At 39.6% G+C, this 19586-nt stretch overlaps 5 protein-coding genes across 7 annotated transcripts in view; 2 read left to right on the forward strand and 3 right to left on the reverse strand.

The window, feature by feature from the left end:
* The window catches only part of LOC109543972 (dehydrogenase/reductase SDR family member 13), a 5830-nt gene extending 3053 nt beyond the window's left edge, over positions 1–2777 (reverse strand). The window contains exons 1-5 of the mRNA XM_019913932.2: positions 2540–2777; positions 2343–2482; positions 2014–2203; positions 1043–1216; positions 876–991 (exon numbers count right to left, since the gene is read on the reverse strand). Coding sequence (XP_019769491.2) covers positions 876–991; positions 1043–1216; positions 2014–2203; positions 2343–2482; positions 2540–2675 — 756 coding nt within the window. The 5' untranslated portion in view covers positions 2676–2777. The remainder of the gene's footprint in view (positions 1–875; positions 992–1042; positions 1217–2013; positions 2204–2342; positions 2483–2539) is intronic.
* LOC109543971 (RYamide receptor) overlaps positions 1–8143 on the forward strand; it is a 71502-nt gene extending 63359 nt beyond the window's left edge. For all 3 annotated transcript variants that reach the window (XM_019913930.2, XM_048668690.1, XM_019913931.2), the window contains exon 7: positions 7769–8143. In XM_019913930.2, coding sequence (XP_019769489.2) covers positions 7769–7974 — 206 coding nt within the window. In that variant the 3' untranslated portion in view covers positions 7975–8143. The remainder of the gene's footprint in view (positions 1–7768) is intronic.
* A 1212-nt stretch (positions 8144–9355) lies between these two features.
* LOC109546044 (myosin light chain alkali) lies at positions 9356–12242 on the reverse strand. The gene is made up of 6 exons (XM_019916880.2): positions 12162–12242; positions 11956–11986; positions 11705–11842; positions 9764–9934; positions 9628–9714; positions 9356–9571 (listed from the first exon to the last, which is right to left on the reverse strand). Exons 1-6 carry the CDS (start codon positions 12162–12164, stop codon positions 9516–9518), a joined length of 486 nt encoding a protein of 161 aa, XP_019772439.1. The 5' UTR covers positions 12165–12242; the 3' UTR covers positions 9356–9515.
* A 3033-nt stretch (positions 12243–15275) lies between these two features.
* Positions 15276–16616, forward strand: LOC109543978. Its single transcript, XM_019913939.2, has 6 exons — positions 15276–15524; positions 15583–15705; positions 15756–15939; positions 15989–16153; positions 16209–16253; positions 16303–16616. Exons 1-6 carry the CDS (start codon positions 15329–15331, stop codon positions 16541–16543), a joined length of 954 nt encoding a protein of 317 aa, XP_019769498.2. The 5' UTR covers positions 15276–15328; the 3' UTR covers positions 16544–16616.
* Positions 16614–19586, reverse strand: part of LOC109543977 — a 5171-nt gene continuing 2198 nt past the window's right edge. Inside the window, exons 3-8 of the mRNA XM_019913938.2 lie at positions 18073–18351; positions 17797–18018; positions 17444–17745; positions 17187–17392; positions 16944–17078; positions 16614–16887 (exon numbers count right to left, since the gene is read on the reverse strand). Of these exons, the coding sequence (XP_019769497.2) occupies positions 16661–16887; positions 16944–17078; positions 17187–17392; positions 17444–17745; positions 17797–18018; positions 18073–18351 (1371 nt within the window). The 3' untranslated portion in view covers positions 16614–16660. The remainder of the gene's footprint in view (positions 16888–16943; positions 17079–17186; positions 17393–17443; positions 17746–17796; positions 18019–18072; positions 18352–19586) is intronic.

Below are 19586 nucleotides of genomic sequence, written 5' to 3' on the forward strand. Positions count from 1 at the left end.
GACATCTGCAAAACTGCGCTCTACGTTCAAACAGTAAGTCGGAATCAAAAATTTGTCAAAAAACCAAAAGAATCGACTTTACATTTAAGACTTCCTGAGTATATAAACCTCAATCCGCCACTAGTTAAGACGCTTTTTTGCTCGCGCCATTAACTTTTACTTGACTTGTAAAATTGAAGAAAAGCTATTTCTTCTAGCACCAACTAGCTTTGAAGATACGAAGCATGCGTGCCTGTGAAACATCAGGAAAACCGGAAAACTCAACAGGTTCTAACAGTGGCCGAAAGAGTTTGTTTGCAAAATGGAGCCCATTGAGGCATTAAAAATTCACTCGAAATCCTTCAGGACGGATTTTTTTATCTAGTTTGCCAAATTTGGCTGAAATATTTCAAGGCACGACAACAAACTTATAAAAAAGCACTTTTCTCCTCCAAACAAGCAGTTCTGGAAAGTTTTTCAACAATCAAAACAATACACTGAAGCCTCAAAGGAAGCCCAGCAAATATCGAATACGCATTGCTGGGAGTGTCTGTTTCGTATCAGTTTTGGAACTTTTTTTGCCGTTCGTCTTCACCCTTGTCTTGCTAAATCGGCTCAAACTGGCTGCGACTTTTCAATTAACAAAATCCAACTTGCTCATCGAACTTTATTGAAATTGCGCTCATCCCTTCACAGTCAAACTTTCCTAAAGGTTCTTGACATTTTCCTTAAATCGCAGGACTTTTTTCCCCGAAAACTATTAACTGATTTGAACAAGAGGGTCTGAAACGGGTCCTGGTAGAAGCTGAATTCAAAGACTTTTTGCTTTGGATGAGGGGCCAACTTGTTAAAGTGTGATTAGACGGAAAATGCCCTTTTTGCCCTACTTTACTTACTTTAAAGGTGAAGTACGCTACAAGGTCCAGAAGGGCTCTTCTCCAGCCTTTGAGTCTTCGGAATATGTCGGTTTTCACTGCTCCAGGATGGAGGGAAAAGACGCTGATTCTGGCATCTGGAATCGGACTCAAGTAGCTGATTTTGCGTGTTTTTTGCAAAAACCCACCTTTGAGTTCTCTGGCCAGCTTGACGGTGAAAAAAATGTTACACAGCTTGGAGTTGGCGTAAGTTCCATACCTGCCAGCATATTGGTTGATGGTTTTTACGCTGAAATTGCCCATTTTTGCCAGCAGCGAAGCCACGTTGATTATTCGGCTGTTTGAGGACTTTTTCAGCAGATCTTTAACAGAGTAACTGAGGCAATTAGAAGCTATTTTCTAGCTTTGTTCCGTGCTTTAATCAGCATTAAGTGAGTTTATGATAGTGATAGTGGATGGGAAATTCCCTCAAAGGAATGTTTGCAAAGCACTGTTGCCTCAACAGTTTCACTGAGTGGAGTTGAAGACGCTTTCCTCAGCTACATAATAATGGAGTGCTCCTACCTAATGGATACGGCTCATTAAGCCCTTTGTTAAACTCGACATTGCCGTAGTTTTTCAGATTTATAGGGAAATATTATGCAGAAATCCCGTTATGGTAATTCCTGTTTTGCTCTGCCGCTGTTTACTTCCTGTTGACATCATCTTGAAAAGTAGAAAAATTTAATATTTATAAAGTCATTAAGCGGCGCTTCATGTCAAGCAACTGTTCAGGGAAAGATTCATTTCCGGTCTTTCCTTTTACGGCCCAAACCCATTCGGATTCTGTTCAGTGGAAAATGTAAGTGTCGACAGGAAAATTGGCATTTTCCTTCGGCCAATTCGCACCGCAAGCCGACATAGAGAAATGGGTCACAGATAGTACCGCTTTTCCTTTGAGTAATGAGATTGCTAGTTAAACCAGTCGTTTGATGGACTCAATTTGAGCTAAACTCGTTTTTACTCGCTTTGTTTGTTTCAAGTGTGACACTAGTTGAGGTTTGAACGCGCAAAGTTTTCCAATTCGGTTAGAAATTAATCGGTTTCTCTCGATTGGTCTTTGCCAGGGTTGAAGCGCAAAATGCTCCAGAATGAATGAAGAACCCAAAGCACTCCTCACCCAAAAGCAAAAAGGTGAACAGCGTGGGCCCAAAGTAGTTCACTTGCATGCAGATGTTCAACCCATCCTCAGTGTACTTGTCGATCAGGCCTCCAACTCCAGCGTTGTTAACCAGGATGTCGATTTTAGGCTCATTCTCTTGGATGTCTTTGGCGCATTTTTCCACTGAAGCTAGCGACGAAAAATCCACCTGGAATTTCAAGATTTCACCTACAAAAAGAGCAATTTTGCGAGGTTTTTGCTGCTTACAATCGTCCGCTTTCAGCCACTAGTTCTTCAAAGACCGCAAAAAATTCCCCCTTTCAATTAAGTTGGAACAAAGTTCTTACCAGCTTAATAATCACACTGTCATTTCCGGTAAGTTTTACAATTTCCGCTCTCGCCAGCTCAGCACGTTCCTGATCCCTGCAGGCCAAAAGCACTCGGGCGCCCCGTTTTGCCAACTCCAAAGCAGCCCTCAAACCGATTCCTGCAACCAACTCAATCGTTTATTAACATTCCAAAGTAGCAGTTTTCCCTGGTTTACCTGTATTCGAGCCGGTAACAACGGCAGTTTTCCCGAGCAAACTCACATTATTCACGCACTTTTTCCTGCTGTGCCCAAAGTACAGCTTCAGCAGAAGCAAGCCTCCAAACAGCCCGAACAGGAATTTTAGGATCATTTATGTAGTGCGGCCTCAAGTGTTGGCTGTTTTGAGTTGGAACCAGCAGGATTAGCTTTTGAGCCTCGTCACTGCCGAAGCCGATTGTTATCAACCTGAGGTTAATCAGTTGCAAACAATTGGGGCAATAAAACACACTTTTAATACCAAATTGGAAGCGAAATTATAAACTAGACTGGTTCATCCGAAGGTTCAGTAGTTTGTGCACATTTTCTTTCGTTTTTTTCGAAAAGTTTTCTAATTTTTCAATAAGTTTTGAGTTTTCACCATAGGTAAAAGGCACCACCGAAAATTTGAGGTCAGTTGAAGTTTTGAAATAAATTTTAGATGCAAAAATGGCAAAATATGAGCGCAAACTTTCAAGAATTTTTCCTGCTTAACCACAGAAACTGCAGAAAAATGCAATTTTACACCGGAGGTAAGTGACACCATCGCAAATTCATCATGCAAATTTAATCGGAGGGTTTATTTGTTAATTTTTTTGCAAATTCTAAACTGAGTCAGAAAAAGGTAAAATGTGAAAGCCAAGTTTCAAAAAATTTGCTCTGCTTTACTGCAAAAGTTAGGGATTTAAAATTTTCATCATAGGCTACTAAAACGGATTTTGCAATATAAACTATGCAAACCTTTATTAACTTTGAGAAACACAATTAAGTTAAACAAAGTCAAATTGTGCAACCGATCTTTCAAAAAAAAGTCCGCGCTTTACCATAGAAGTTGGCGATTTGGAAATTTTCCCAAACGATTTTCCATCTTGGTAGAAAGACATCGTGGAAAAATCAGCAGAATCCTAAAATGTACATTTTTTGTTTAATTTCAAACAGAACCAGAAAAATGTGCAAAACAAGTTTCAAAAAAAATTGCGCGTTTAACCACACAACATTTGCAAAATCACATGCTGCAAATATGCACAGAATCCAAAAATTTACATTTTTTTGTTTCAAACAGAACCAGAAAAATTAAAAATGTGCAAAACAAGTTGACGATTTTAAATAAAATTTTCATTACAGTTGAAACACATTTACAAAATCACATGCTGCAAATATGCACAGAATCCAAAAATTTTCATTTTTTTGGCTTCAAACAGAACCAGAAAAATGAAAATTGTGCAAAACAAGCTCCAAAGCAAGTTGACGGTTTTAAATTAATTTTTATTACAGTTGAAACCCATTTACAAAACCGCATGCTGCAAATATGCACAGAATGCAAAAATTTACATTTTTTTTTGTTTCAAACAGAACCAGCAAAATGAAAAATGTGCAAAACAAGGTCCAAAACAAGTTGACGATTTTAAATAAAATTTTTATTACAGTTGAAACACATTTACAAAATCACATGCTGCAAATATGCACAGAATCCAAAAATTTACATTTTTTTTTGGTTTCAAACAGAACCAGAAAAATGAAAAATGTGCAAAACAAGTTGACGATTTTAAATTAAATTTTTATTACAGTTGAAACACATTTACAAAACCGCATGCTGCAAATATGCACAGAATCCAAAAATTAACATTTTTTTTATTTCAAACAGAACCAGAAAAATAAAAAATGTGCAAAACAAGTTTCAAAAAATTTGCGCATTTAACCACACAAGTTGGCGATTTTTAATTAAATTTTCATTACATTTAAACTCATTTGTAAAACCGCATACTGCAAATTTGCACAGAATCCAAAAATTTACATTTTTTTTTTAATTTCAAACAGAACGAGAAAAATGAAAATGTGCAAAAAAAACACTACCAAAACCACGTCTTACAAATAGGAATTCAATCGATGACTTGGTTGATTTTTCTTGAATTTTCCGTAGAAAACGGAAAATGGCAAAATTCAAAATAATTTTCCTGCTGAACCACAAAAGCAGGAGATTTGAAATTTTGACTGCACCTAAAGAACACTACCAGAAACACTCCTTGGAAATATCAAAACAATCAAAAACCCCGTTTTTTTCAATTTCAAGTTTAGTCAGAATGAGGCAAGATGTACAAGGAAACTTTCGAAAAAAATTCCGTGCTTAATCACAGAAGCTGCAGATTTGAAAAATTTGCCACAGTTGAAAAACACTATTAAAAATTCACCCAGCAAATATCAACTTCATTCAAAAATTGTTTAATTTTTTTGGAAAATTTCAAGCTTTTGATTCAATCAAGTGAACTTTCGACAAAAAATCCGTGCTTAACCCCGGAAGGTGGAGATTCGCAAATTCTTCCGCAGGTGAAAGACACTGTTAAAAGTTCACCCAGCAAATATTGAGTACATTTTTAAATTAACTACTTTTTGAACTTCAAGCTTCAGAAAATGTGCAAGCCAACTTTCAAGAAACTCGACCCACTGAACCTCAGAAGCTGGAGGTTTCAATTTTTTTGCGCAGTTATAAGCGACTACCGAAACAATCGATAACAACTTTATTGATTTTTTTCCGGTAGAAGCCAAACACCGCAAAATGTGCAACTTTCAAAAAAAAATTMCCAGCTGTCCAGAAATGTTGGAGGCTTGAAGTTTTCTTCACTGCACGTAAAAGCTGTTCCCAAAAATACTTCCTKCAAAKATTCACTTGATCAAYAGCCAAACCGTTTTTTTTTATTTCAGCCGAACCAGAATAAGTGAAAATTGCAAGCCAACTTTAAAAAATTTTGCTCTGCTTAACCGCTAAAGTTAGAGAGCTGATTKTTTCGTCACAGCTTAAAGCCACTTCSAGAGACACATTTTGCAAAAAATAACTWMTCATCGGCGCTATTGCATTTTTTTGAACAATTTTAAATAAAAAAGTCCTARCCAACTTSTCCAGCCAAYAAGGCAAATATCAACTGATTCCAAAGCTTACTTAACTTTTCAGGAAATTTTTCGCTAAGCCTGTTGATTAAACCTACTTAATTGATCAAACATCAGTCTCTCGCAACAAATTTGGCTGTTAATTAGTGAGGAAACTTTAAATGATATTATGCGTCGTAAAAGCGAGCGCAGCTTTAAACCCAGCACACTTTTTAGCGTATTTAGTCCCATTTGATAAATACACGCAAATGTAGTTTTTGCATTCGCAAATCTAAATCAGATGCAGAATAGTGGATTATCCAAAGCAAATAACAGGCAAATGCTTTTACAACTCGTCAGATTCATCAAGTCGTCCAAACCGATCCCATTCGAGGACTCTAATTGCACTTTGAAACTTCATCCTTATTGAACTGTGCTCGAGTCTGATTAAACTTATTCAAATTGAAAAATAACGCAGTTCCATTGTAGCATCATTTGTGCACTCGGCTTTAATGCTAATCGTTTGCTGAAGCTAAATTGATTGCGATTAACTGATTTAATGTTTCCAAATCCAGCCAGCAATTTTTCAGAAGATTCTCCCCTTAACTGGCTTGAAATTGTGCAAATTTCGACGCAAAACTTGCTCCTTTCGCAAGTGATGAACTTAATTTTTCAAGCGAGGGCAGCAGTGAGAACAGTCGATGTTTGCCCAGGATATCGGGAAAGTTGAAATTAATTTTCCATCAATAGTGAAGTGATCGGGCAAGGCTGCAGTTTTCCGTTTAATTTTAAGYCTTCGGGCTGCGTCTCGTCAATTGATTTCAATATTTATCTTCCTCYCTTTGAAGGTTCAAGCTTTGTTGTCCRACGTTTGTTTAATTTTCCAGTGCCATCCAGTATWTAATGCCGTACAAACGAACAGTTTTAAGCAATTTTGCCCTCATRAAATACTGCGGTAATTGCTGAAGTTGCCTGGTAGTTTTGCTGCTTTAATCGGTTTCCTTCCAACTGCCCGGAAAATAAAAAAGGCCTTTAAAATTTGCGTTATTTTTGCCCATTAATCAAGGCGAATTCTTCTTCTGTTGTCAGACACAAAAAAATTAAAATTAGACACAATTGTTACCGGAAAAAAACAATTTGGGACTTTCAACACATAGTGTATGTTATTATGAAATAAGGGCAGTATAAAAAGCAAATTGAAATTCCCCCGGACAAAGTCCCCAGAGCCCCTTATTTAAGCGAACGATAAGCATAATGGAAGGGTCTTGTTTCCTAATGCGTCTCCAATCTAAATCCTGCGGATTTGCCTGGTCTTGGAAAAAGATTGAGCAAAAGATACAATTTCCTTCTTTGTTTGCTGTTGTTAAACCGAACCAGGCGCTTAATTGGAGATTTAACTGCACATGGACGAGTTTTGGATCAGGGAAGTTGCCCACAACTTGCTAAAATGTCCGGGACTATTAAACGGCGTTGCTTTATTAAATCGGGCACGTTTCCAAGAAATAAACCGCAAACATTAAATCAGCAGGTTGAAAAGTGCAATAACTGGACGCATAAGCCCAGGGGGGCCATAAAGCTGCAGAATTAAAAACTCGTTGGATCTTATGGGTCGTCCTTATGGCGTTTATCGTCTATTATGTGGCTCCTAGTAAATTGTTTACTGCCCTTAAACGAGAGCGGCTGTCCACGTTAACGCCAAATAAAAATATATGGAAACTGCCGAGTTTTTATTCGTTTGCTCGGCGCAGGAGCCACCTGGCTATGCGGGTTTCTCGTGCTGGAAAACCCTTTAGAGCCCGACAACCTCAACAAGTTGAATCTTTTGAAGTCGGTTATTCCTTTGAAATATTCCGTAATAAAATAAGCGCTGCTGCTGAGACGCGCATATTAAGTTTCCTTGCAATTTGAAGTTGAGGTAAACAAAACCAGACAGGAAAAGAATCTGCAGCTGAAAGCGCGCTAATTTCACCAGATTTTCAGCTAAAGTTCGTTTTTTGCCACGAGCCATCAACTTGCAATCAATAAACAATCGCCCTAATCTTTTGCCGAAAAATGCCTGCATGGGAGTTAACTTTTCGCTAGAAACTGCGAATTGATTAAATGAAAATCCCCAGAGTTTATTTTCTTCCCTGTTGTTTTATAGCGGAACTATTTATTGCTGCCGTAGTTTCCAAGATAAGTATAAAACTCCATTTCTATGAGTTATACGAGTTAACTTAATCCCGTTTAACCCATAAATCCTCCACGGTTTGTCCATTAAACTGGACAGGGTCCATTCAGGGAATTTTGTTTTTCAACTGCGGTTAGTGTTTGATACATACAAATAAGTTGTTGGGGTTTTTCTAGGCCTGGAAGGAACTGATAGCACAACATTGCAACGGAACAACACGTTTACCACCTACATAACACTGAACCGCAAAAATCGACTGTCCACCTACCAAAGTGGGACCGGCAGGCCATCTTCCATGAAAAGAAGCAGCCAGAATACCAATGGAACAAGCAACGGCCGCAGAAAGAAGAACGTGAAAGATGTGCTGGATGAACCCATCTAAGCAACGAGAGGAGGCAAATTGTAAATAGGAGTTAAATCGGGGAAAAATACGTCTATAGTAGTTATGTAACTTTACTCATTCTAGCTAAGAAATCAATGGCAATTCTATATTAGATGGTTGTTTAGCTTACAGCGAATGTTTGTGGATGAAAATAAAACATTTTTCCAGACTGCCTGATTTCATTGTCTGCAGAAAATTTCACATGCTTTCCAGCAAGTGGGAAAGTTAAAGGGACATTTTTTGCCTGAGCCTAAGGGTCTTTCATGCGATTTGATATATGATGAGGTGGGCCCGAATTCCCGTCTAAAACATCTAACATTGATGCTTCCAGACTGACACACACAAAGTTTCACATTCAATCTAGTTTTCTATAAAGTACGCTTTTTTGTCCCTGTTTTTTTACCCAGTTTTGTTTTCTACGCTTTGGTAAGAGCGGTGATGGATGATTTGGAAAATTGATTTTCAGCAGGAACGCTTAATTTCACCGATATAGTTTTTTATTGTCTTTTAAACCGGCTGAGGCTTTAATTAGCGCTAGAAAATTCGATTTTACTAGCGCGTCTAACGCAATTTTTCTTCGGTTTTCAGTCCATTATGAGCGATATGTCTCATAAAATTTACGGCAGCATTTTTATTAGCAATCTTGTGTGTTTCCATTTAAAGTTCGGTTTTTTTATGTGGGCTTTGAACACCACTTTATTTTTCTTTAACAGCCGAAGCTTCAATGTAAATGCAAAATTCAACTATAAAGAAACGAAACAAGAACTTAAATTGGTGCTCAGACGAAGGAAAAATTATTCGAGTCTTTTTTTTGGGGCCTATTTGGGGCAGATCTCGGAGTAAAATGAACAGAAAGCTTCGAAAACTCATTAGAGCAGGAATCAGCCAAAGTTTGAGAAATTAACCAATTTTATTCATCTGAAAGTTCTGTGTTCGTGGTCTTAAGGAGCGCATTTTCTACCTTTCTTGTGCAGGATTTTACAGCATTTTTTCAGAACACTAGCTGCTTTTTATTAGCCGTTGCATTTATTGCAATTGCTCTTTTTATCGATTTTTTAACTTTTTTCGCCTGTTTTGAATGGATGCTTCTTTAGAAAAATAGGGCCCTTAAAAGCGGTTTTATTCAACGCCCCACGAAACATGTGCCTGAATGAAAACTATAAAAAGAGACACCAAGAAAACGTCCTTTATAAAAAGGACTAAAAACTCAAAAGAGGAAAAAATGTCCTAAAAAGACAAAACGATTGTTTTTCACTTTTGTGTTCGATGCACTAAAAAGCGATTTATTTTCGGTAATCGTTCAGAACTCTCCCTCGAAACCAGGGACACTTTCAGTTGGGTACCGATTTTCTATGAAATTTGCTTCAATAATAGCCAGAAGAACTTTGTAGAAGAGTTATATTAACATTAACCAGTGGCTTATTGTTAACTGATCCATTTGAAAGCACACTTAGACTTTAGGAACCGGTGTTCTAATCTAAATACGAGGTTGATTAGGAAAATTAGGTGCATTTCTCGCTAACTCCTATACAGTCTGGTGCTTATTTCTTCTTCTTCTTCAACGGAGGGTCCAACTCGCACATTCGTCTCAAAAATGCTAAAAACCACACGCTAAATGGCCTGAAGTGATTCTAGTCAAGGTGAAACACTTACGATCGTATTTGATTTGGCCTTCGTCATCTTCTTCGCCTAGACAGTCTTCAAACAGCTCATCCACTTCAGCGTCAGTCAGCTTCTCAGCTAGAGAAATCAGTGAGAATTTGGAAAATATTCAGAACTCTTGGTTTACCTAAGCTGAGCATCATGTGCGACAATTCGGCAGCCATCATGTTCCCATCCTCGTTCTTATCATAGAGTTTCAAGCACTCGACAAAGTCTTCGTAGCATCCTTCGTCCTTTCTCTCGTTCTTCAGCGTGACGACTATGGGAACGATGTCAGCTAGCTTAAGCTGTTTTTCTCCTGGAAATGCAACATTTTCACTTGAGTTTAATTCAATGGTTGTCCAGTTTTTGTGCTCTTCATCAGGGCTTGCAAAAGCCAAAGCCAAAAGTACTGGATGGTTTAAGTCAGTTTTCATGTAAGTTTCCCTTAATTTTTGTGTTATAAACTGTGAAAGAAAATTTAATCGATTTTTCGGTAGTCTGAGTTAACGATGAAAATTTCCATTTTTGTGGTGCTGTCTCCATATGGAAAATATCTCCGCTGTCTGACGACAGAAAATTATCAAATTTGGCAGGAGAAAGGACTAATACTTTGTTAAAGTCCGGTGTGCAAAATATTTTTAATTCAAACTACAGCTAGCTGAGAACAATCGTCCTAACAAACTATCGTATTTTCTAGCACAAAAAATTTACTTATTTTAAACTGCACACCCGGTATATTGTGTTAATTATTATTGAAAACACGTTAGTTTAAGCGACTGTTATGATCGCCCTGTAGTACTGGCCCTTTCTCCTGCTAAATTTCAAAATTTTGAGTCGTAAGGCAGTGGAGAAACTCTCCATGTGGAGGAAATGCCATAAAAAGGCGAACTATCATCGTTACAGCTGAACGTCTGAAAAGCTATTAAATCTTCCTTCATATTTCGTGTTGCAAAAAATAATTGAAATTTGCGTAAAAATTACAAAATGCAATCAGAAAATGAGTTGTTTCGTGCGCAGCAACTTTTCTGGTGCACGTAAAATTGCCAGAATATTTCTAAAATGTGTTTTAAAAAAATGTTCTCTTCCGGTCGAACTTTTCGGGTGGATTTTCAGCTCCCCGGAGGTTAAAAATGCTAAAAAACCAGTGCTTTTTCCCGAAGAAATTTTTGGATTGGTCGTTTGCACGCTAAACTCGGATGATGAAGACGAATAGGTCCAAAACCTGTTCGGGAAATACTGGCTTGCCTTGTTCCCTTCAACTAAGCTACTGAATAAAACAGACTTTTTATGGGCAAATTTTGTCTAATTTTGAAACTGGATAAATTCTGATTGTTTGCAGCGATTTGATGTCTGTTTGAAGTGTTAGTTAGAACAAGTCTTTTCCGGTTAGCGGGTGTTTTTGCATGCAATCGTTGCCCCAAGTAAAGTTTCTACAGGGTGGCAAATGAAACAATGTAAAATTGATGAACGCTTCACTTGCTCCTAGACGGCCAAAAAACAACTTTTTTCAATAACCAAGTTCAATACAAGAAGCATTAAGATAATATCTCCGAATAGAATACAGAAAAATGTGAATAAAATTCAATATAGCCGGTTGCCTGAATGAACAAAATATCCGAAGGATGAAAACTTCAAAGAACATTTCAAAGTGAAAACTTCACTTAGTTGCAAATCTTCCAGATTTTTTTGTGCAATATTGTATACTAAATTTTCGTCTTGAATTGTCTAGGAAGTTTAAGCCCTGAAAGTTGATTTTTTGAGACCACCCTGTATACAGAAGAGATGGGGAAAAATTCAAAAACCGTTTCGAGCTGCTTGGTTTACCTTTAAACTTTTGCCGTTGAAATCCAAAAAAATATCTTTTTCGTCGAACCAGGGGCGTGCCCAGTTAGCCGCAGTTTTACATTTTTTCATTGGCCACCCTGTGGAGAATTAATCTAAGATGCTTAACTATTGCCGCTACATGCACTTGCAGAGGGCAAATGGGGCTAAATAAGGCTTCAAACCCAAGCCAAATTGCTCGAAACAATCAGACTTTGTCCAGTTCGAAAGTTTAGGGCAAATTGGGCTTTTTATCGATCAGTACCCTTTTTTTTGGCGGCTCCAAGTTGTTCCAATCGCTCCAAACTGGGGTTGCAGTTCATCGCTCTGCACACAGGCCCCAAGTCAGTAGAATCGATAATTTTCTCATTTCCGCCATAAACTTCCAGGGCAAACTCCAGGCCTGAGATTAATTGAAAAATGAACAAAGCAAATAAGCGGCAGCTTGTTCAAATATTTAATAAAGTCTTTTCCGCTGCGGATCTTCGGATTTCGGCTGAAGCAGTTCATACTTACATTCTAACTCCTTTGGTTTAAGTGCGTCAGTCTGGAAGACAAGCGAAGCAGTGAGTTACATTTGCGAAATACGCACAAAATAGCACAAAAATCAAGCAAAGAGAGAAGGCTTCTTCGGGGGAATTTGGTTAAAAATTCGCTTCGATCCTACCCGATTTGAGCTCAACTCCAATCGCTTTTAGGGGATAAAATTCCAATTTGCTTACCATGCCTGAACAACTTGGCTCGCACTTTCGCACACCGCTGAACTTTAAAGAGAGACTTGGAGAGCGGCACTTGCAGGTTTTATATAGACCAAAGCTTAATTTAAAATCTAAGTGAGGATAACTCACATCGTTAGCATGTCGTTATTTGATTGGGCGACCGGGCATACTAAGCTGAAGGAGCCATTGCAATTATTTTGCAAAAGAAATTTTCAATAGTCGCGCAACATTGCAGGATGCTGCTGAAGGAGCCAATCAAAAATCATCCGGGAGAGTCGGAAAAGGCTAGTTAAGGCTTTCCAGCAGGATTTATTTCACCTTAAAGATGTTTTCTGGGGTTTGCCTGCAGCCTACTTGGTCTCGGCCTAGCATAGTAGGTCCTATAATCGCTTTCGATCTTAATTTTCTATAAAAATCCTGCACGGCGAAACTCAATATGACTGCAACGGTAGATTCTCTAATTAAACGTGGTTGGCTGCCAAAAAATGCCACAAAGGGTTCAGTTGTTTCCAGTGCCAGACTTTTATTTAACAGACGGCGATCGACTGATCAACTTTGATCATTAAGAATTAATTTTACTCTGACTAAGCGATGGAATCTTAATTGCTCTCTTTAATATAAAAAGTGACCGCAATTTTGTTTCTAATTTATACTGGGTTTTGTATACAAGATTAAAAGTTTTGCGACTTTGGGGCGCTCGTATTGAACTCCTTCATTAGAAAAATTAAGGCTTTTAAGGCTATTCAAATACTTCATTGTTCTGGAAAATTCATTGCTATCGTTTTTTTTTTGTGAAATTCCAAGGAGTAAATCAAAGAAGTGCATTCATAGGAAGGAAGAAAGCAAATTTTCAAAAAGTAGGCCATTAGCAAACTCTTTGCGAATTGTGGAGGCTCAGTTTGAAGTCATACGCAAAAATGGTGCAAAAAGTTATGTTTTTTTTTTGGAAAACCAGCTGAAAATTATTTCAAGGAACGAAAAACACTCAGTAAACTGAATTTGCTGAAAAAACCGAACTCTCATTGTTGATTGTTGTTCTTCGATGCGAATTTGTTCGCGTTTCCACTTCCACATAGTTTGGCTTGCGAAAAGCCGAAATTTCGAGTCTAAAAATTGCTTTTTTCTTAATAAAACAAGTTCATAGAAAATTGCTGAAAATTTACAGCATTGTTCCGAATCTAAAGAACATTTTCTCTAAAAATAAAGTCTTGATCAAACCTTTGTTTTTAATGTCCAAACTGTTTTGACAGTATTTGCAACAAGTAGTGCAAAAACCATTACATTGCAAAAAATATTCGCTATTGAGTTTCAAAGCCTTGGTAAACACTGGCAAAAATCAACTTAAAAAAAGTCGTTTTTATTGCAGTTTTAAACAACCAAAGCTCGAATCCAAAAAAACCGATATTCTTTCGAGCGCGAAAACAGAAAAAACTAGTGCAAAAACAAACGCCCAATTTTTTTGGGCAAAATATCTTCATCTTCGATTGATTTTTTGGTGTTTTTATTAGTTTTTCATTGCCCTAAGTAATCGCACTATTAACGTGGCGAAGGTGAATAAAAATCCCTATCACTGAAAAAATTGTGCTTCAGCTCGGTTTCAGTTTGCCAATATTTCGAAAACGGCTGCTTTTAGAGGTTTTCACCAAGACAGATATTTTGCTCAGAAAAGCCGAAGCATCCCGAAGCATGAGAGCCAAGATTGATATACAGTGCGCTCAAATAATTATGGGCCGTTAAAGGCAAACAGTGGCGTCCACGAGCCTGGACTCAGAAATTTAAGTCACTCTGTCAACTAGTTCGAATAACATCCCTCAGAAACTTTTGCGGACACTCTGTATAGTACCTCATTTGCAGTAATATACCGGGTGGTCTGATTTTCAGGGCAGAAACTTTAGGGGAGCATAGAGTATAATGCAAACTCATTTTGGTTTTCCATTCTCTATTGTGTAAATATCTTCGTTGTCTGACCACAGAAAATTCTCAAATTTGGTAGGAGAATGGACTAATACTTTGGTAAAATCTGGTGTGCAAAATATTTGTAATTTAAGCTACAGCGAGCTCAGAACAATCGTCGAAACTATCGTATTTTCCAGATCAAAAATCTTGGGGCACACCCCGTATATTGTGTTACTTATTATTGAAAACACGTTACTTTGAACGACTGTTATGATCGCCCTGTAGTACTGGCCCTTTTGCCTGCTACATTTCAAAATTTTGGGTCGTAAGGCAGAAAAGGAACTTTCCATGTGGAGAAAATGTCATAAGAAGGCGAACTATCATCGTTACAGCCGAATGTCTGAAAAACTATTAAATCTTCTTTCATATTTCATGTAGCCAAAAATAATTGAAATTTACGTAAAAATCACAAAATGGAGTCAGAGAACGAGTTGTTTCATGCGCTGCCACTTTTCTGGTGCACGTAAAATTGCCAAAATATTTTTAAAATATGCGCGCTTAGTACCTTTTAAAAGAAATAAAAGCGGTTAAGAGTAGACTATCGTTGGGACCTTTTGGAAGAAAAAACACTGGTTTCTTTTAAATGCTAAAAATCCAGTGTTTTTTTCCGAAGGAATTTATGCAGTAATATACCGGGTGGTCTGATTTTCTTGGCAGCAACTTTAGGGGACGATAGATAATGCAAACTCATATTGATTTTCCATTCCCTATTGTTATCTGAAGTCCCCAAATTGGCCCACCCTGTAGACGAGACCATTCTGCACGTTCATGTCGATTTGTTCACGTTTTTCTCTATTTAACATTAAGAGGGAAATCAAAAACGTTCTTTTCCAGTTTTATTCCTGGAATGAACCAATTTCAACTTTATGATTAAACGCTTGGTGGACGATTTCTGGAACAATTTGCCATCAGCAACTTTTACAATACACCTTCGCTTTAACTGTAATAACCTGTGAAAATGTTATAATTATGGATGGGCTTTTAATCCTGCAGGAATTGGGTTGCAACGCCATTAAATGCAGTTTTCGATATATGAAGCGGCAACTTTCGACACGTGGCCAAGTCATTAAACTGCGGAAAAGTGGAAAATTGCATTCGCACAAATCACATAATGACCGCATTATGAAACATTGATTACACGCTTTGGTGGTGGATGGAAAAAATTCAATTAGTGCGGATAGTGTGTGTGTGCTTCCACCTGCAGCGGCTAGTTCATGTCAGATTTACTACGAGTTTTGTCACGGCAGCAGCAGAAAAACCACTCCAAGATTTTACGAGTAAAGAAGCCATTCGGGTATGTTGCCAGGCCGAAGGTCCGAAAGACGCTCACCCCAGATTGGGATAAAGTAGGCCTCAAAAAACCTTCTTCGGTGTTTTGCAAGCGCGTTGATTATTTCCCTGGCTATGGAGGTGAGCTTCAGAAGGCCCTTTTGCTTAATCACTCTCCCTCACTCCCCATTCACTGCAGGGCTCCATCCAGCTCAAGCAGAACAGGAAAAGCCCCTAGAGCACTTCGCGTCCGGGAGCTCCTACGAGGGGAGCTGGAATGCGTTAGGGTTCGCAGGATTTGGAACCTACGTTTTCCCTCACGGTATATCTGCAGCTAACCCAAAAACCCCATCCTCAACCTCAACCCCCTAGGAGCAATTTACGAGGGATCCTTCCGAGATGGCCAGTTCCACGGCAAGGGCACCATCACCTACCCAGTGGGGCACAAGTTGAAAGGCTACTGGAAGAACGGCAAGCTGATCAGCCAGATCTTCGTCTTCCAAGATGGGCTGCCGATGAGGAGCCCCTGGACCTACTGCCAAATCCCCGATAGGAGGTAGGCGGCAGTCTTCAACCTCATCTGGTCTCACCTGAGCAATGGGTAGGTTCCAAATAGAGGCCAACACTGACTTGAGAGGCCCTGGGGAGGAGCTGCAAACCAACAGGCAACCGACAGTGGATGTTCCGGAAGGCTGCTTTGACACCATTGATGGGTTTTTTGTGCCTGGTGTTAACTGCATCTTCCAGTACGACGAGGAGGCTTTGGCAAAGTAGCCTCAGGAGGTTCCTTTTGTTGGCACAGTTGGTTAATTTGCGGCTTTTCAGTGGGGAGCCTCCAGAGCACAAGCAGCACATCGACTCTCTGAAAAGGTAACCTTCCCGGTCCTCCCACAATTGATGCCGCAGCAAAGTTTTCCAGGACAACTCTGGAGGAGGAAAGGGATTTCATAGAGGAAAACTTCCGAGCCGCCGAGCTGAAGTCCGTTGGGTATCGGCCTGATCTGTACGAACACTGGACGACTGGAAGGGAGGCGGAAGTTGAAAAGGTCATCTCAGAAATGGGGTTTGAGGACGCCTCCAGAGCTTCCAGCACCCTCTTGAGCGACCAGAGCTCCTCACCGCTCGCCCCAGTGAATATCGAGTTTACCATTTTACGTTAACCTGCCTGTTTATACAGTATTTTATTTATTTTTACGCGTACAAAAGTGAGCGGAATAAAACGCAGCCAAATTGCTTGTTGCCACACTTTACTTGAAAGACACCAACAACGTCCCAGTTTAGCATTGGGCGTCATCCTTCAGCAGCAGATGCTCCAACTCTCCGATCGTGTACTCCAAGTGGATCATTTTCTGCCTCAGCAAGTCCTTGGGGTCTGGGATCTGGATCGAGACCGTATCCGACTTGCCTTGGCGATTCTCAACCGCCTGGTTCCAGATGTTCTGCCACAGCTTGAATCGATCGGCTCTTTTGGTGCTTTCCAGCACCTTATAAAACTCCCGTTTGTCTACAAATTTGAAAAAACAACCTGCAAACTTGCCTTAGTTGCATAGGAAAACTCACATTGATTTTTCCTGGCTTCAGTCATGGTTTCTCTATGCGAGTCATAGTCACTGGCATCAATCTTGAAAGAGACTGACGACTCTTCAGGCCATTTAGTCAGCTGTGGATTGATGTACGCCACATTGATGGAGGGGCCTACGATTTTTCGGTTAAAAATACAAAAAAACTATTTTTAGAACTGTTTGGTGCGCGATCAATCATCTCTTTGGCGTCGCTCCTTTGCCTAAAAAATTGTAAACTTACCGAGCCTTTTATTGTTGTGATAACGTGGAATCATCGACGGTTTTGCAGATTTTCTGTCGTGCTCGGCCCGTTGCTTGCACAAATTATTCGCATGGTGTTTGCTTCTGGATCGTCTGGCGTCTCTGCTTCGGGCCGAGCTCATCCTCACAGTTTCCGCCAGATTTTTCGACAGTTCATCCACAATGGACTGAATGTCTTCCTCGCACCTTCACACGCATCAATCAATACAATTTAGGAGCTTTTCAGCTGTTTCTCACCGATGGCTGCTTTGCGGTTTCTCGAATCCCTTCCTCAAGTTTCGCAGCGTTTCCTCCAACAGATAAACCACCTTGTTCTTCAGGTCTCTGCCAGAGAGCAGCACTTCTTCGCCCCATTTCCACAGGACTTCGCTGGGGCCGCGCGGGGGTTCTGAGGATGAGCACGGTTTCGGCTCGTACTCCTTTTCAGCCGGGATCTTGAAGGAGTTTCCCACCAGAACCGGATTAACGTGAAATTTGCTGGACTTTGCGCCTGATTTCATCCGGCTGTGCTGCGCCAGGTAGTCTTTGTCGCGTTGGGACTAAAAAACTGTTTTTCAACAAAAGTGTGCAAGTTTCTTCGGTTGGTTTACCAAGGTTTTCTCCTCTGTTGTGTAGTGAGTGAGCTTGGAGAGGTGCGTGACCAGCTTGGTGATGATTTTTTTGAAATAATCCTTTGGAACCGCCCGTTGCTCTTGCATCATCAGTCGCTTCTCCAGCTCGCTGATTCTGGTCGAAAGCACTTTGTAGATCGCCTCGCATTGATCGTGATGGTGAGGCGAAGACGCCAGCTCCTTCAGGCTTTTGAAGCTCACCTAAAAGCGCCCACATTTTCCCCCTATTCGCTTTCTCCCAGTGAGGGTCTTTACGGATTTTTTCCTAGCAGCGCGCCTGAGGCGAGCCTCTTCTTCGTCTTTTGGATGAGGCATCGCTTCAGTTGCAAACGGCTTCTTCTGCGAATCCGTCAGCACGCCCACAATGGCACAGTTTTGACACAGACAGGGCGCGTCCATCTTCAGGCTGTCGTGATCGGCTTCATTCTTCTGGCAAGCGAACATTGTCCGCAGGTTCTCGTAGGTGCGAGGTGTTGTGTAGATGTGCTGTAACTTGGAATTGGGGATTTCTTGAGCTGCTTTCTTAGGTTTTTTCTAAAAAAAAAATCAACAGTTTTTCATTGGCTTCATCTATTCGAAGGTTTCGTTCAATTGAGGGCCTTTTGACGCATGGCTGAAGGCCTAAAACCCGGGCAAAGACTATGCGTTTTCAGAATTTCTCGAGTTTCTCCCACACAAGTTCTCCAGCGCTTCAACTATAAGTCTTCAAAATGTCAACTTTATATCGAAACTGTTTTAACAGATGCGAATTTTTATGATCAGGTTTGGACTGGTTTGGACTGGTTTGGAAGATGTCAATTTTCATTATAAGGTTTAGGCAACTGAGACCTTTTGAAAGATAACGCAACGCTAGGAAACTGCCAAAAAATCAAAGCAAGTTCGAAAACAATTCAAATTTTGCACAAAATTCCTATAGATCTGGGCTAGTTTGGCGGTGGTAAATTTTTACAGCCATGTTTGTGCAATTGGCATCTTTGAACCATGACTGAGAGATTTAAAAGGCCGCAACAATTCAACGCGCTTTTTGAATTAATTGAATTTTCACAGGCAAGTCCTGCAGGGTTTTTGCTGTCCCAGACACAAAATCTGAATTTAATGCTGGTACTAGTTTGGTAGTTAGAATTTTTTATATTCGGGCTTGCGCGTATCTTTTGTAACAATGGGAATTTTCAAAATGAATGAAAACTCCAAATGACCTCCGAAATAATTGAATTTGCGCCCAAGGATCCCCAAGGGTTGTCGCTATAAACCTGCAAAATCTCAACTCAATGGCAGGACCAGTTTGGAAGTCGTGATTTTTAATGTACAAGTTTGCTCTATTGCGGCTCCACTGAAGCATAAGCGAAAGTTTGAAAATTCGTGGAAAACTAATCCCAGCTTCGAATCAGTTGGATTTTTGCACAAGGATCCCCAAGGGTCTTACCTATAAGTGAAAAAAATATCGACTTAATATCTGGACGAATTTGGCAGTTGTGATTTTTTATATCTTAGTGCGTCCCATTGCCCCTTGGTTAGTGTAAGCACGCGGAAGTTAGAAAATTGGTAAAAAATTAACGTAAGCTCTAAATAGATTGAATTTTTACACGCAAAGTCTCGTGGGCTCTTACTATAAGATTTCGAAATTTTAAATTAATATAGGGACTAGTTTGGAAGTGGTGAATTTTTATAATCAGGTTTGCGCCTTTTAGGCGCTGTGGAAGCCTAACTAACAGTTTGAAGACCAGTAAAAAATCAACCAGCTCTCCGAATTGATTGTGTTTTTGCACACC

The sequence above is a fragment of the Dendroctonus ponderosae genome, unplaced genomic scaffold, assembly GCF_020466585.1.
Source record: "Dendroctonus ponderosae isolate FM_Combo_2020 unplaced genomic scaffold, Dpon_F_20191213v2 Dpon_F_20191213_7, whole genome shotgun sequence".
NCBI lineage: Eukaryota > Metazoa > Arthropoda > Insecta > Coleoptera > Curculionidae > Dendroctonus > Dendroctonus ponderosae.

Coding starts and splice junctions, on each gene's coding strand:
- LOC109543978 (XM_019913939.2), top strand. CDS start 15,329: ATGTCAGATTTACTACGAGTTTTGTCACGGCAGCAGCAGAAAAACCAC. Junction 15,706..15,755: donor AACCTACGTTTTCCCTCACG/GTATATCTGCAG, acceptor TCAACCCCCTAG/GAGCAATTTACGAGGGATCC. Junction 15,940..15,988: donor TGCCAAATCCCCGATAGGAG/GTAGGCGGCAGT, acceptor AGCAATGGGTAG/GTTCCAAATAGAGGCCAACA.
- LOC109546044 (XM_019916880.2), bottom strand. Junction 9,935..11,704: donor TGGAGCCGCCAAAAAAAAGG/GTACTGATCGAT, acceptor TTGCATTTCCAG/GAGAAAAACAGCTTAAGCTA. Junction 9,572..9,627: donor AGGCCAAATCAAATACGATC/GTAAGTGTTTCA, acceptor TGTGGTTTTTAG/CATTTTTGAGACGAATGTGC.